Source organism: Rhinoderma darwinii (assembly GCF_050947455.1).
Source record: "Rhinoderma darwinii isolate aRhiDar2 chromosome 5 unlocalized genomic scaffold, aRhiDar2.hap1 SUPER_5_unloc_55, whole genome shotgun sequence".
Taxonomy (NCBI): domain Eukaryota; kingdom Metazoa; phylum Chordata; class Amphibia; order Anura; family Rhinodermatidae; genus Rhinoderma; species Rhinoderma darwinii.
Genome location: NW_027461815.1, coordinates 859,245 through 871,803, shown reverse-complemented (window position 1 = coordinate 871,803; position 12,559 = coordinate 859,245). Strand labels below are relative to the sequence as shown.

Sequence of the window (12,559 nt, the reverse complement as noted above, 5' to 3'; positions counted from 1 at the left end):
GATCCTGTGTTACATCCTGTATTATACTCCAGAGCTGCACTCACTATTCTGCTGGTGGAGTCACTGTGTGCATACATTACATTACTTATCCTGTACTGATCCTGAGTTATATCCTGTATTATACTCCAGAGCTGCACTCACTATTCTGCTGGTGGAGTCACTGTGTACACACATTACATTACTTATCCTGCACTGATCCTGAGTTACATCCTGTATTATACTCCAGAGCTGCACTCACTATTCTGCTGGTGGAGTCACTACATACATAAGTGTACCTGCCGTTTCAGGTGACCCTTAAGAATAAGCTGTCATATGTGTGTACGTGAGGTATAACACTATTTCTGGCTATTATGACATGTTTATGGTTTCTTCTCATGAACGCTTTATCTCTAATTGTTAGCTGTGAGCTCGGCAGCAGAGTGGGACGTGACTAGCTGCTTTTTTTTTTATTTTTTATCTCTTATGAACTTCACACAGAGAAAATAGTAGAACCTGCTCCCGTGTCTCTTGTAGCACAGCCTCACAGGCAGCAGCATGGAGGAGCTCATACAGCAGTAATGAGCAGTGTAGCTGTGAATCCAGCACTGGGGTGAGATAGAACACTCACTAGAAGTTGCATTAGAGTTTGTGTGTCTCTCTGGCTCTCTCTCACTCTGTTCCTGCCACTTCCACTTGTCCTTTTTCCATAGACTACTATGGGCAGCTGTAACCTGATCCTTCAGTGAGCTGATAATCTGTCTAGGGATTTCAGCAGTGAATGATCAGTGCAGGAGGCAGAAGGGGGAGGGGTTGCCTGTGGATATTTTTTTCGAATAAGACATAGTAGTTTCTTATATTTGTTCGTAATTTATGGAATGTTTGTTGAAACGCCAGTGATGTCACGTATGTAGACGGTGGACATTCCCTCTAAGCCCTGAGTCTCTGCCGGCATGAAGTGGCTCTGGAGTGAGGCACATGTCGTCTGTGTAGCACCTCGTGGCTCGCTTGGTTTTATGAGGCTGGGCTGTGACTGGCATTCCTGCACAGACTGGTATTCACAGCCGCACCCTGCCACATGCAGTTATCTGGGCACAGAGGTGCCCCTGGCACCCGGGAGGAAGTCACGCTTACCCTGATCCCAGGAGACTTTCTTCCCCGAGACCTGTAAAAATAGATGAACATGTCCGGAGGGATTCTCGTGATCACGGCGGCCGGCGGGGAGTGCAGGTCATAGATTGTCGTCTTCAAGGAGTTTGTCAGTGCATGCTGGGACTTGTAGTTGTACAGAAATTGTTGATACTGTGAAACGCTTGTACTATAGTTATCAATGTGCCCCATACCAGCGAGCACTACTACAACCCTCAGGAGTCGCGCCGCCCAGCTTTCCAAGTGCCCTAAAAGGGAGATTCGCCCAGTTTTGCCACCACGACTGGACTTCTCTATAAAACCTGCGTGTTGTCCACTGTTCGAAGGCCACGGAGCGGGGGATGGGCCGTTTATTCAGCGAATATTTATGGTCCTTTTTTCTAGGAACAAAAATGCGGTTTGACATATTACAAATAGCCGGGCGTCATTCCTGGCGTGCCGAGGTGAGTGACACCATTATGAGGCCGGATCGGGGCTGGTGACACCGGGGAGGGGGTGGAGACGTCTGTCAACGGCCGTGAAACCTCCAAAAACAGCAGGGAGGAGACGCTGCCACTTCAGTAATATTCGGGTCATCTCAGTGGCGCACAGGTTGCACCAATGGTAGGTCCACCCCTGGCCGCGGACATGTACGACACGGTGGACAGGAGGTAGTTGTGTTCCATGATGGGAGTTGTGCTGCTTCCCTTCCGGTTTCACTCTCCGTCACATCTTGACCAGATTATTCGACTCCGGTCCGGGGGATTTTGGGCCTTCAGGATCAGACACAGTTCAACCGTATCTTGAGTTGCTATAACCGTTTTATTCGTTGGGTTCGCGACGTGATTTATGTGGCGGATGCAGATTTTTTTTTTTAACATTTTTATGCACGGAATTTTTTTTTTTTTTTAGGTTTATAGTTTGACTAAACATTAAGAAAAAGACGCGTTTTTCCATTCTAGTTCATGTTCCTGACGGTCACCCCCGAACTCAGACTTCACATTCATCTTCCACATTGTCTACTGTTCGTTTTAATATATTACATGTCCAATTTACAGTGTTGGGGTTGGCGGGACCGCCATGATGGGGGGGGGGGGGGGTGTTTTTTTTCTGTGTCTTTATATTTAATTTATCTTAGTTTTTGTAACTTTTTATTTTTTTCACTTTTATAGCTGGTCTGTCAGAAAAGACATGGGGGGGGGTATTAGTTTATATAGTTACATTGGAAATCTGCCTTGTTATAGTGAGAGTTGTCACTGCTGTTGAGTAGTCACTGCTAGGGCTCTGCTAAGTCCAGTTCGCCTCCTGTCACCATTCCGGCGATCATGTGATCAGTCTTGCAATCACCTGGACCAATAGATCACTCTGAGTGATGTGTATGCGAGAACTGACAAGACCGGAGCCATGAAAACCGCTTCTCTCCAGTCCAGATTGCGACTTAAACCTGCGCCTTAAATATACATGAACGTGGGTTTAAGGACCAGGACCGCCTTGGCTGTTAGTCCTCCGAGTCTCCTGCCTCCCATAGGAGTGGTGTTTCTCCAGGATGTCTGGTTCTCGCTGGTCCACGACTTCTTTCATTGCCTTCGTCCATCTTGTTTGCGGTTGTTGTCTTTTTTACTTCCCGCCGTTACTGTCTCCTCTAAGAAGTCGAGTCTTCTCTGGTCCTGAATTACACGATTTATGGATCCTCCTCCTTGTCCTCATATTGTTCTCAATGCGTTACATTTGGCGCAAATTACTCCAACTATCTCCTCTACCAGACTGGGTGTAAAAAACCTAAGAAATGTGGGCCGTGACCTCAATGGACCTCCCGGAGGCCGCCTGCATGTCTGCTGCATGGACGCCCCTCAGATGACCCCGCAGGGGTCAATGACTAATTGGAGAGGAACAATTCTGGGTGATGGAGCTGAAGTCCCCCCTACACCGTGTACCCTTATACTAGAGCTGGGAACGGGCCGGGGCCTGATATTTCCGGTGGAGTTTCGGGGACCTCCTTGTGGCGTCCATCCTGGTTCCGTAGCTCCGAGTTGTTGCGTCTTTGGATCTTCTTGTCTGTTTTAGTTTATAGTTGGGGTTTATAATGAGCGATCCACACTGAACTACTGCAGGGCGTGTTGGGAGTTGTAGTACAGCAGCTACAGGGGAGACAGGTTGGAGCAGTGTGTGTTACGTAGTCCTGAGCGAGGTCTAATATAACACGTAGTCCAGGAATGGCGTCGGATGAGACATTGATGACACAGAGGCCCCGTGTTCTGCCTCTTCCCCCGCCAGCGGTTGGGGCTTGCACATAGATGTGAAGGCGTCTGTCATTCCTGACCTAGTGACGGTGCAGGGTGGGCTCTGCCGGGCTGTCAGTCGCTCCAGGCCGTCCACCTGGTTGTAGGAGACGTTGATCCTGGGCCGTCCTGTGCCCCGGGGCGTCCTGACTTCTCACTGAACGTCTCAGACCTCTCGGTTGTGATGCCTGTCATTATGAGACCAGGGCAGCGCTGGATACAGACCACGCTCCTCACCAGAAGCCTGTGGCATTGGATCAGCGTCTTGTGCTTTATGTAACGTTGTTGGGTTGAGTGTTTTGGGTGGAGTCGCTGCGGCTTTATACTTATTTATACAATGTGTGTGTCACAAGTGGAGCCTGCAATCTGCAAATCCTCTTACATTCCATTCGTAAAAGCTGTCATTGTAAATCCTGGTCACACCCAGAGCTGCTCAACGAGGTCTCCACGGCGCCCCGTCCTCTCCCCCGGCGCCCCGTCCTCTCCCCCGGCGCCCCGTCCTCTCCCCCGGCGCCCCGTCCTCTCCCCCGGCGCCCCGTCCTCTCGCCCGGCGCCCCGTCCTCTCGCCCGGCGCCCCGTCCTCTCGCCCGGCGCCCCGTCCTCTCGCCCGGCGCCCCGTCCTCTCCCCCGGCGCCCCGTCCTCTCTTCCGGCGCCCCGTCCTCTCTCGCCCCGTCCTCTCGCCCGGCGCCCCGTCCTCTCTCCCGGCGCCCCGTCCTCTCTCCCGGCGCCCCGTCCTCTCGCCCGGCGTCCCGTCCTCCCTCCCGGCGCCCCGTCGTATCACCCAACATGTCGCGCTCTTATATAGTATGTCTATGATGATCTATTACCCAACCGACAAATAACATGCTCCTGTTTTACCATGAATTAATTTACTGACGTACATTACCCAGCATGCATATCTATGACTGGCTGCTATCAGAGAATAGTAGCATGAGTATACCTCCATTTCCAAAACTTCAGCTCATAAACATTAGGAGAAATTAGAACAAACTGTGGAAGTTCCCTCCATGCAGACTGACTTATAGAGGTCAATTACAGAATTTGGGCAGGGGTGGTGGGGGTCTCCTCTGGTGGGGTTCTCCTCTGGTGGGCGTCTCCTCTGGTGGGCGTCTCCTCTGGTGGGGTCTCCTCTGGTGGGCGTCTCCTCTGGTGGGCGTCTCCTCTGGTGGGGTTCTCCTCTGGTGGGCGTCTCCTCTGGTGGGCGTCTCCTCTGGTGGGGTTCTCCTCTGGTGGGGTCTCCTCTGGTGGGGTCTCCTCTGGTGGGGTTCTCCTCTGGTGGGCGTCTCCTCTGGTGGGCGTCTCCTCTGGTGGGGTTCTCCTCTGGTGGGCGTCTCCTCTGGTGGGGTTCTCCTCTGGTGGGGGTCTCCTCTGGTGGGGTTCTCCTCTGGTGGGCGTCTCCTCTGGTGGGCGTCTCCTCTGGTGGGGTTCTCCTCTGGTGGGGTTCTCCTCTGGTGGGGTCTCTGCTGCTGGGGTCTCTTTAGTAATGATTCCACATGGTAATGTGTTTTTTTGTGCTTCTTTCTAGGTCTCTTCTCTCTCTTCCCTCTGGTGTAGACCCATGGCACGTCGGTCCCAGAGCTCCTCACAGGGGGACAACCCTCTGGACCCCAATTACCTGCCCCCGCACTATAAGGAGTATTACCGCATTGCTATTGATGTTCTAGCGGAGGAAGGGCCGGAGTCGTACGAGAGGTTCCTCACAGAGGAGGGGGCACCAGACTTCTTATGTCATTCTGAAATTGACCACATCTCAAAATACCTGCAAAGACCCCCAGAGCCCACCCAGGAAAGCCTCTACTCAGACCATGTTTATAGTGGACAAGAGGAAGATGACGGCTCTTCGGGGACCTACTGGCCCATGCACTCAGACACGGCCGCTCCAGAGCTGGACCTCGGGTGGCCCACTATCTATAGCTTTCAAGGGACAGAGGTGACAACCCTGATACATCCACCGCCCTCTGATAGCCCCAGCATAAAGGAAGAGGTGCGGAGGATGATCCGGTCCGCACAACAGGTAAGAGACCAGCTGCTCCGATATACTCATATATTCAATGTATTCTGTAAATCTTCAGACCCTTTCACCTTTTTCATATTTCGTTATGTTGATTCTTGTGCTGAAATAATAAAAATTCCAGTTTTCCCCCCTCGTTCTGCCCTCAATCTCCATAATGACAAAGTGACGAATGTTATAATTTCTTGCAAGTTTATTAAAAATAAAAAAACTCAAATTTGGCATGGACATAAGTATTGAGACCCTTTGCTATGACACTTGAAATTTAGCTCCGGGGGTCTCCCATATCTCTAGATAATCGGTGAAATGTTTCTACACAATGATTGGATCCACCGGTGGTAAACTTATTTGATTGGACATGATTTGTAAAGACACACCCCCGTCTATATAAGGTCTAACAGCTGACAATGTATATCGGAAACCAAGTCATGAGGAGGAAAGAACTGCCGGTAGAGCTCAGAGACCGGATTCTGTGGAGGGACAGATCTGGGGAAGGGGACAAAATAATGTCTGCTGCACTGAAAGTTCCCAAGAGCACAGCGGCCTCCATGATTCTTACGTGGAAGAAGTTTGGAACAACCAGGACACTTCCCAGCTCCACCAAACTAAGCAATCGGGGAGAAGGACCTTGGTAAGAGATGTGACCAGAACCCAATGGTCACTCTGGCTGAGCCCCTAAGATCCTGTGAGCAGATGGGAGAAACTTCCAGAAGGTCGACCATCACGGCAGCGCTCCACCAGTCTGGGCTTTATGGCACAGCGGTCAGAGAGAAGCCGCTCCTCAGTAAGAGACACATGAAAGCCGCCCGGAGGTTACAAAAAAAATCACCTAAAGGACCTCAGACCGTGAGAAACAAGATTCTGTGGTCTGAGGAAACCAAGATTGAACTAAGCGTCATGTCTGGAGGAGACCATCACCTGCCCAATACCATCCCTACAGTGAAGCATGGTGGTGGTGGTGGTGGCAGCGTCATGTCAGGAGGAGATCAGTCACTGCCCATCACCTGCCTAATACCATCCCTACAGTGAAGCATGGAGGTGGTGATGGCGGTGGTGGGGGTCATCATGCTGTGGGGGTGTTTTTCAGCGACTGGGACAGGGAGACTGGTCAGAGTTGAGGGAAAGATGAATGGAGCAAAGTACAGAGATCTTCTTAATGAAAACCTGATCCAGAGCGCTCCGGACCTGAACCCTGACTGGAACACTCTGGAGAGACCTGAAAATGTCCGTCCACCAACATCACCATCCACCCTGACAGAGATAGAGATGATCTGCAGAGAAGAATGGCAAAAAATCCCCAAATCCAGGAGTGTAAACCTTGTGGCATCAAACCCAAGAAGACCGGAGGCCGTTATCACTGCAGAGGGGCTTCACCTGATGCTGAGTAACGGGGTGAAGACATAAAATGGGAGATTTCAGGTTTTCCTTTTCATTATATTAGTAAAGAAGAAACATTCAGTCCTCACGTTGTCATTATGGGGGATTGAGGGCAGAACGAGGGGGAAAGGTGTTTGTTTTTTTTAAATTTATTTTAGCACAAAGATCAACATAACAGTGAAAGTGAAAGGGTCTGATGCACTGTGTGTGTGTGTGTGTGTATATACACACCTCTATAGTCATGTGTACTCATACATCTGTCAGACAAAACATTAATAACACTGACTGCCATGGGCAGAAAATAAATTAGGACTGAGCTATATTAGGGGAGATATATTAGGGAGATATATTGGGGGGGATATATTGGGGGGATATATTACGCAGCAAGTGATCAGTCAGTTCTTGAAGTTGGAAGCAGAAAAATTTAAGAATCTGAGGGACTGTGACAAACTCCAAATTGTGATGTGTAGACGACTGGGTTACAACCCCTCCAGAACGATCAGTGTTTTGAGGTGTTCCTGGTCTTTTGAGGTGTTTCTGGTCTTGTGGGGTGTCCCCGGTCTTGTGGGGTGTCCCCGGTCTTTTGAGGTGTTCCCGGTCTTTTGAGGTGTTTCTGGTCTTGTGGGGTGTCCCCGGTCTTGTGGGGTGTCCCCGGTCTTGTGGGGTGTTCCCGGTCTTGTGGGGTGTCCCCGGTCTTGTGGGGTGTCCCCGGTATGTAGTGGTTAATACCGGCTAAAAGTGTTCCAAGGAAGGATGACCAGTAACCGGCGACAGGGTCATGGGCGCACAAAGCTCATTGATGTGTGGGAGAGGGGAGGATAGCTGTCTGGTCCTATGTTGTAACGTGTAACGTAACTCTGGGTGAGCCAAGACACTCAAATGGCGTACGTTTCTGAATACAATCGATAGCGCTGCCCCTGGTATCTGCGACTTATCATTACATAACATCTGTCATTCAGGAGTCTGGGAAAGCGCAGTGACAACTGTAATGTTGGCTGTCACCCAGGAATGCTATTAACTGTTCCCTTGGGACTAGGGCTGGATGCTTGTGCTGTACGTCTTTTCTGACAGTGGATGTAAGTCAGTGTGTGGGGTACAGCGCCCCCCAAGGAGTCAGTAAAAAGTGAAGAAAAAAAAAAAAAAAAAAAGTCACATGACCCTGTAATACCAGGCATAATCTGACACAAATCCCAGTCTGACCGACAAGACAGGAGATACATAAAAATGGACCCTCGTCTTGTTCATTGTAACTGGTAGAGGTGGACAAGCTGCTGCCAGACCCCTCGGGTCCTCCGTCCCGACTCCTCTGGTCCTCCCTCCCGAATCCTCGGACCTCCCTCTAGACTCCTCGGGTCCTCCCTCCCGACTCCTCGGGTCCTCCCTCCCGACTCCTCGGGTCCTCCCTCCCGACTCCTCGGGTCCTCCCTCCCGACTCCTCGGGTCCTCCCTCCCGACTCCTCTGGTCGTCCCTCCCGACTCCTCCCTCTAGACTCCTCTGACCACCCTCTAGACTCCTCTGACCACCCTCTAGACTCCTCTGACCACCCTCTAGACTCCTCGGGGTCCTCCCTCTAGACTCCTCGGGTCCTCCCTCTAGACTCCTCGGGTCCTCCCTCTAGACTCCTCGGGTCCTCCCTCTAGACTCCTCGGGTCCTCCCTCTAGACTCCTCTGACCACCCTCTAGACTCCTCGGGTCCTCCCTCTAGACTCCTCGGGTCCTCCCTCTAGACTCCTCGGGTCCTCCCTCTAGACTCCTCGGGTCCTCCCTCTAGACTCCTCGGGTCCTCCCTCTAGACTCCTCGGGTCCTCCCTCTAGACTCCTCGGGTCCTCCCTCTAGACTCCTCGGGTCCTCCCTCCCGACTCCTCGGGTCCTCCCTCCCGACTCCTCGGGTCCTCCCTCCCGACTCCTCGGGTCCTCCCTCCCGACTCCTCCCTCCCGACTCCTCGGGTCCTCCCTCCCGACTCTTCGGGTCCTCCCTCCCGACTCTTTTGACCTCCCTCCCGACTCTTTTGACCTCCCTCCCGACTCTTTTGACCTCCCTCCCGACTCTTTTGACCTCCCTCCCGACTCTTTTGACCTCCCTTTAGACTCTTTTGACCTCCCTTTAGACTCTTTTGACCTCCCTTTAGACTCCTCTGACCTCCCTCCAGATCCCTCTGTCCCCATTAGGCCCTTTAGGAAGACCAGCTGCTTCCAGACAACTCTTACTCCTCTGACCTTTTTTGACCCCTTTGTCCCTCTCCAGCATAACACATTTACTGATTATCTCCGGGAAATTGCCACCGTCCTGTTTTTATTTGTATATTTTGTTTCTGGTATTAAATTGTGTCCTCTTCATGTTTCTCCTCAGGTCATCGGGATTGTCATGGACATCTTCACGGACGTGGACATCCTCTCAGACCTCCTGGACGCTGCCGCACGACGTGTTCCAGTCTACATCATCCTGGATGAGATGAACTCTCAGCACTTTCTTGACATGGCGTCTAAATGCAGGGTCAACCTAAACTTTGTTGAGGTGAGACCACCAGAGAATGACCCCTCACTAGGTGCGGATCTTGTTCTGAAGTCTCCGCTGTAGAAAGGCGGTGTAGCTACTGGGGGTTGCAGAGGTCCCTCCCAGGTCCCTTGTGTCTATTATAGGGTACATGGTAGGTGGGGGCAGGATCTCCATGTTACGCCTCTTGCGGAGCTGTATGCTCCTGAGATAAATCCCTTGTACGGGTGCTCCCACCTTTGTCCCCCTCCCGCACAGCGCCCCGAGGTTCCTCTATCTGTGGTGTTGGTCTTGTAGCAGAGCATTATGCGGAACATTTATTGTCTCTGTTCATGTCTGTGCAGCCGCTGATCTCCTCCATGAGTAATTACTGTTCGGGTGGGACAACTCTTTTTCTCTGCACCATTCGTAAACAACGCACGCTGCTGGGAAGGGTTGAAGTGCAGCAGCTGCTGATTGTAAATTCCCAGAATGCTCAGCAACACGCCGGGTGCAAAGGTCATGAATACCTGATGTATATGATGTGGAGATATTAAATGTGAGCTGTAAACCCTGTACAGAGGACTCCTCTCTGTGTTGCAATACTAGAATCTGCAGGGGGTTATACAGGGACTGGAGGCAGGGTCGGCCTTAGGGGTGTGCGACCTGTGCCATTGCACAGGGCGCATCACTCCAGCAGGTGGAAGGGAGCGCTGCGCTGGCTCCCTTCCCCTGCTTGTTTCAGAAGCGCCCGGGCCAGGCGATTTAGCAGCCATCTTTCCGCCAGGGCACTTCACTCGGTTGCGTGGCTACCGCTATAGCAGCTGGTAGCGGTGACACCAGGCATGAGGGAGCACCGCTAACACCCTCTGCGGCTACTACAGCGGTGGCGACGCCACTATAGCAGAGCAGGGAGGTATCTCCCTGCTCTGCTATCAACTAGCTCCACTGTAGCTCCCTGAAGGAGCAGAATCCCAGTGTGGCCTGGGATTCCGCTCCTGGATGGAGCGCTTGATCTCTCTGTGACCGGGGATTCCTCTCATTTATGGACAGAGTCGGCAATGCTGTGGATGGGGATCCCGCTTCAGGAGTTGCCCCTGTCCATATATAGACAGAGACATCAAGCTTTCCATCCAAGAGCGCAATCCCCAGGCATACGGGGATTCCGCTCCTTCAGGAAGCTACAGTGACGCTGTCTACAGGAAGGGGGGGTGCTATCTACAAGGGGGCTGTATGGCACTACCTACCAGGGGGCTCTGTGGCACTACCTACAGGGGGGCTGTGTGGTACTACCTACAGGGGGGCTGTGTGGTACTACCTACAGGGGGGCTGTATGGCACTACAAGGGGGCTGTGTGGCACTACAAGGGGGCTGTGTGGCACTACAAGGGGGCTGTATGGCACTACCTACCAGGGGGCTCTGTGGAACTGCCTACCAGTGGGCGGTGTGGCACTACCTACAAGGGTGCTGTGTGGCACTACCTACAAGGGGGCTGTGTGGCACTACCTACAAGGGGGCTGTGTGGCACTATCTACAGTGGGAATCTGTGAGTGGCGGGCTGATGGTCATTTTACTGTGAGTGGGGTGGGGCGCCGAAAGATAATTTTCTTTCCTTCTCCTCCTTCTTTCCCACTCTTTTCCTTGTTTTTTCTTCCTTTCCCTCCTTTGCCATTCTTTTCCTTATCTTTCCTTCCTTTTCCTTGTCTTTCCTTCCTCTTCTTTCCCACTAATTTCCTTGTCTTTTCTTCCTTTCCCACTCTTTTCCTCCCCTCCGTTTCTACTCTTTTCCTTGTCTTATCGTTCCCTCCCTTTTTCCGTCCTCGTTTTCTTTCTTTCCGTTCCTCCTTCCCATACCAACCTTTTCTTCTTTCCTTTCTTTTCCTTCCTCCTTTTTGACTCTTTTTTCCTTGTCTTTCCTTCCTTCCCCTTCTTTCCCACTCATTTCCTTGTCTTTCCTTCTCCTTCTTTCCCACTCATTTCCTCGTCTTTCCTTCCCCTTCTTTCCCACTCATTTCCTTGTCTTTCCTTCCCCTTCTTTCCCACTCATTTCCTCGTCTTTCCTTCCCCTTCTTTCCCACTCATTTCCTTGTCTTTCCTTCCCCTTCTTTCCCACTCATTTCCTCGTCTTTCCTTCACCACCTTTCCCACTCATTTCCTCGTCTTTCCTTCCCCTTCTTTCCCACTCATTTCCTCGTCTTTCCTTCCCCTTCTTTCCCACTCATTTCCTCGTCTTTCCTTCCCCTTCTTTCCCACTCATTTCCTCGTCTTTCCTTCCCCTTCTTTCCCACTCATTTCCTCGTCTTTCCTTCCCCTTCTTTCCCACTCATTTCCTTGTCTTTCCTTCCCCTTCTTTCCCACTCATTTCCTTGTCTTTCCTTCCCCTTCTTTCCCACTCATTTCCTCGTCTTTCCTTCCCCTTCTTTCCCACTCATTTCCTCGTCTTTCCTTCCCCTTCTTTCCCACTCATTTCCTCGTCTTTCCTTCCCCTTCTTTCCCACTCATTTCCTTGTCTTTCCTTCCCCTTCTTTCCCACTCATTTCCTCGTCTTTCCTTCCCCTTCTTTCCCACTCATTTCCTTGTCTTTCCTTCCCCTTCTTTCCCACTCATTTCCTCGTCTTTCCTTCACCTCCTTTCCCACTCATTTCCTCGTCTTTCCTTCACCTCCTTTCCCACTCTTTTCCTTGTCTCATTTTCTCTTCTTTTTTGTTCTTTCCTCCTACTTAGGGTGGATTAACACGCAAAAGATTTTGTTGTAGAAACTTCTGCGTCTGAAAATCAGAAATCCCGGCACCTGCTGCAGAAACCACCACATTCAGATAAATAAAACTGATCTTCAGTGGCAGAAATTTCTGCAACAAAATCTGCCGTGTGTGAATACACCCTAAATATTCATACATTCTGATCTGAGGCACACACGTCTTGTATTTTTATAAGTCCTGGGTTCCGCTCCTTGGACTCTGTTTGAGTATCATCCCCTCAGGGCAGAGGAGCGGTCTCTCTGGAGTGTTCACTGCGGGGGTCATTACTGGAAATTTTACTTGGCCGACTCGTGTTTTTCCAAAAGTTTACACAAATAAGACAAATAAAACCGCGCTCTAAATGATTGAGACTGCTCCAAACAAGATGATGGCGAGAGGACGACTGGGGCGAGAGGACGACTGGGGCGAGAGGACGACTCGGTCTGTTCTGTATGTGTCAGTCATCACATAGCGGCCTATCGGAATAAATGTGATCTGCAGTAACATGACTTTAGCGCCAGGTGACGCCATATTGGGATTGGGCACCGCTACGACTTTTGGTCGCTCATGGTAA

At 51.2% G+C, this 12,559-nt stretch overlaps 1 protein-coding gene across 1 annotated transcript in view; it reads left to right on the top strand.

The window, feature by feature from the left end:
* Positions 1–12,559, top strand: part of FAM83H (family with sequence similarity 83 member H) — a 45,373-nt gene that overhangs the window by 26,398 nt on the left and 6,416 nt on the right. Inside the window, exons 2-3 of the mRNA XM_075847649.1 lie at positions 4,910–5,398; positions 9,125–9,289. Of these exons, the coding sequence (XP_075703764.1) occupies positions 4,943–5,398; positions 9,125–9,289 (621 nt within the window). The 5' untranslated portion in view covers positions 4,910–4,942. The remainder of the gene's footprint in view (positions 1–4,909; positions 5,399–9,124; positions 9,290–12,559) is intronic.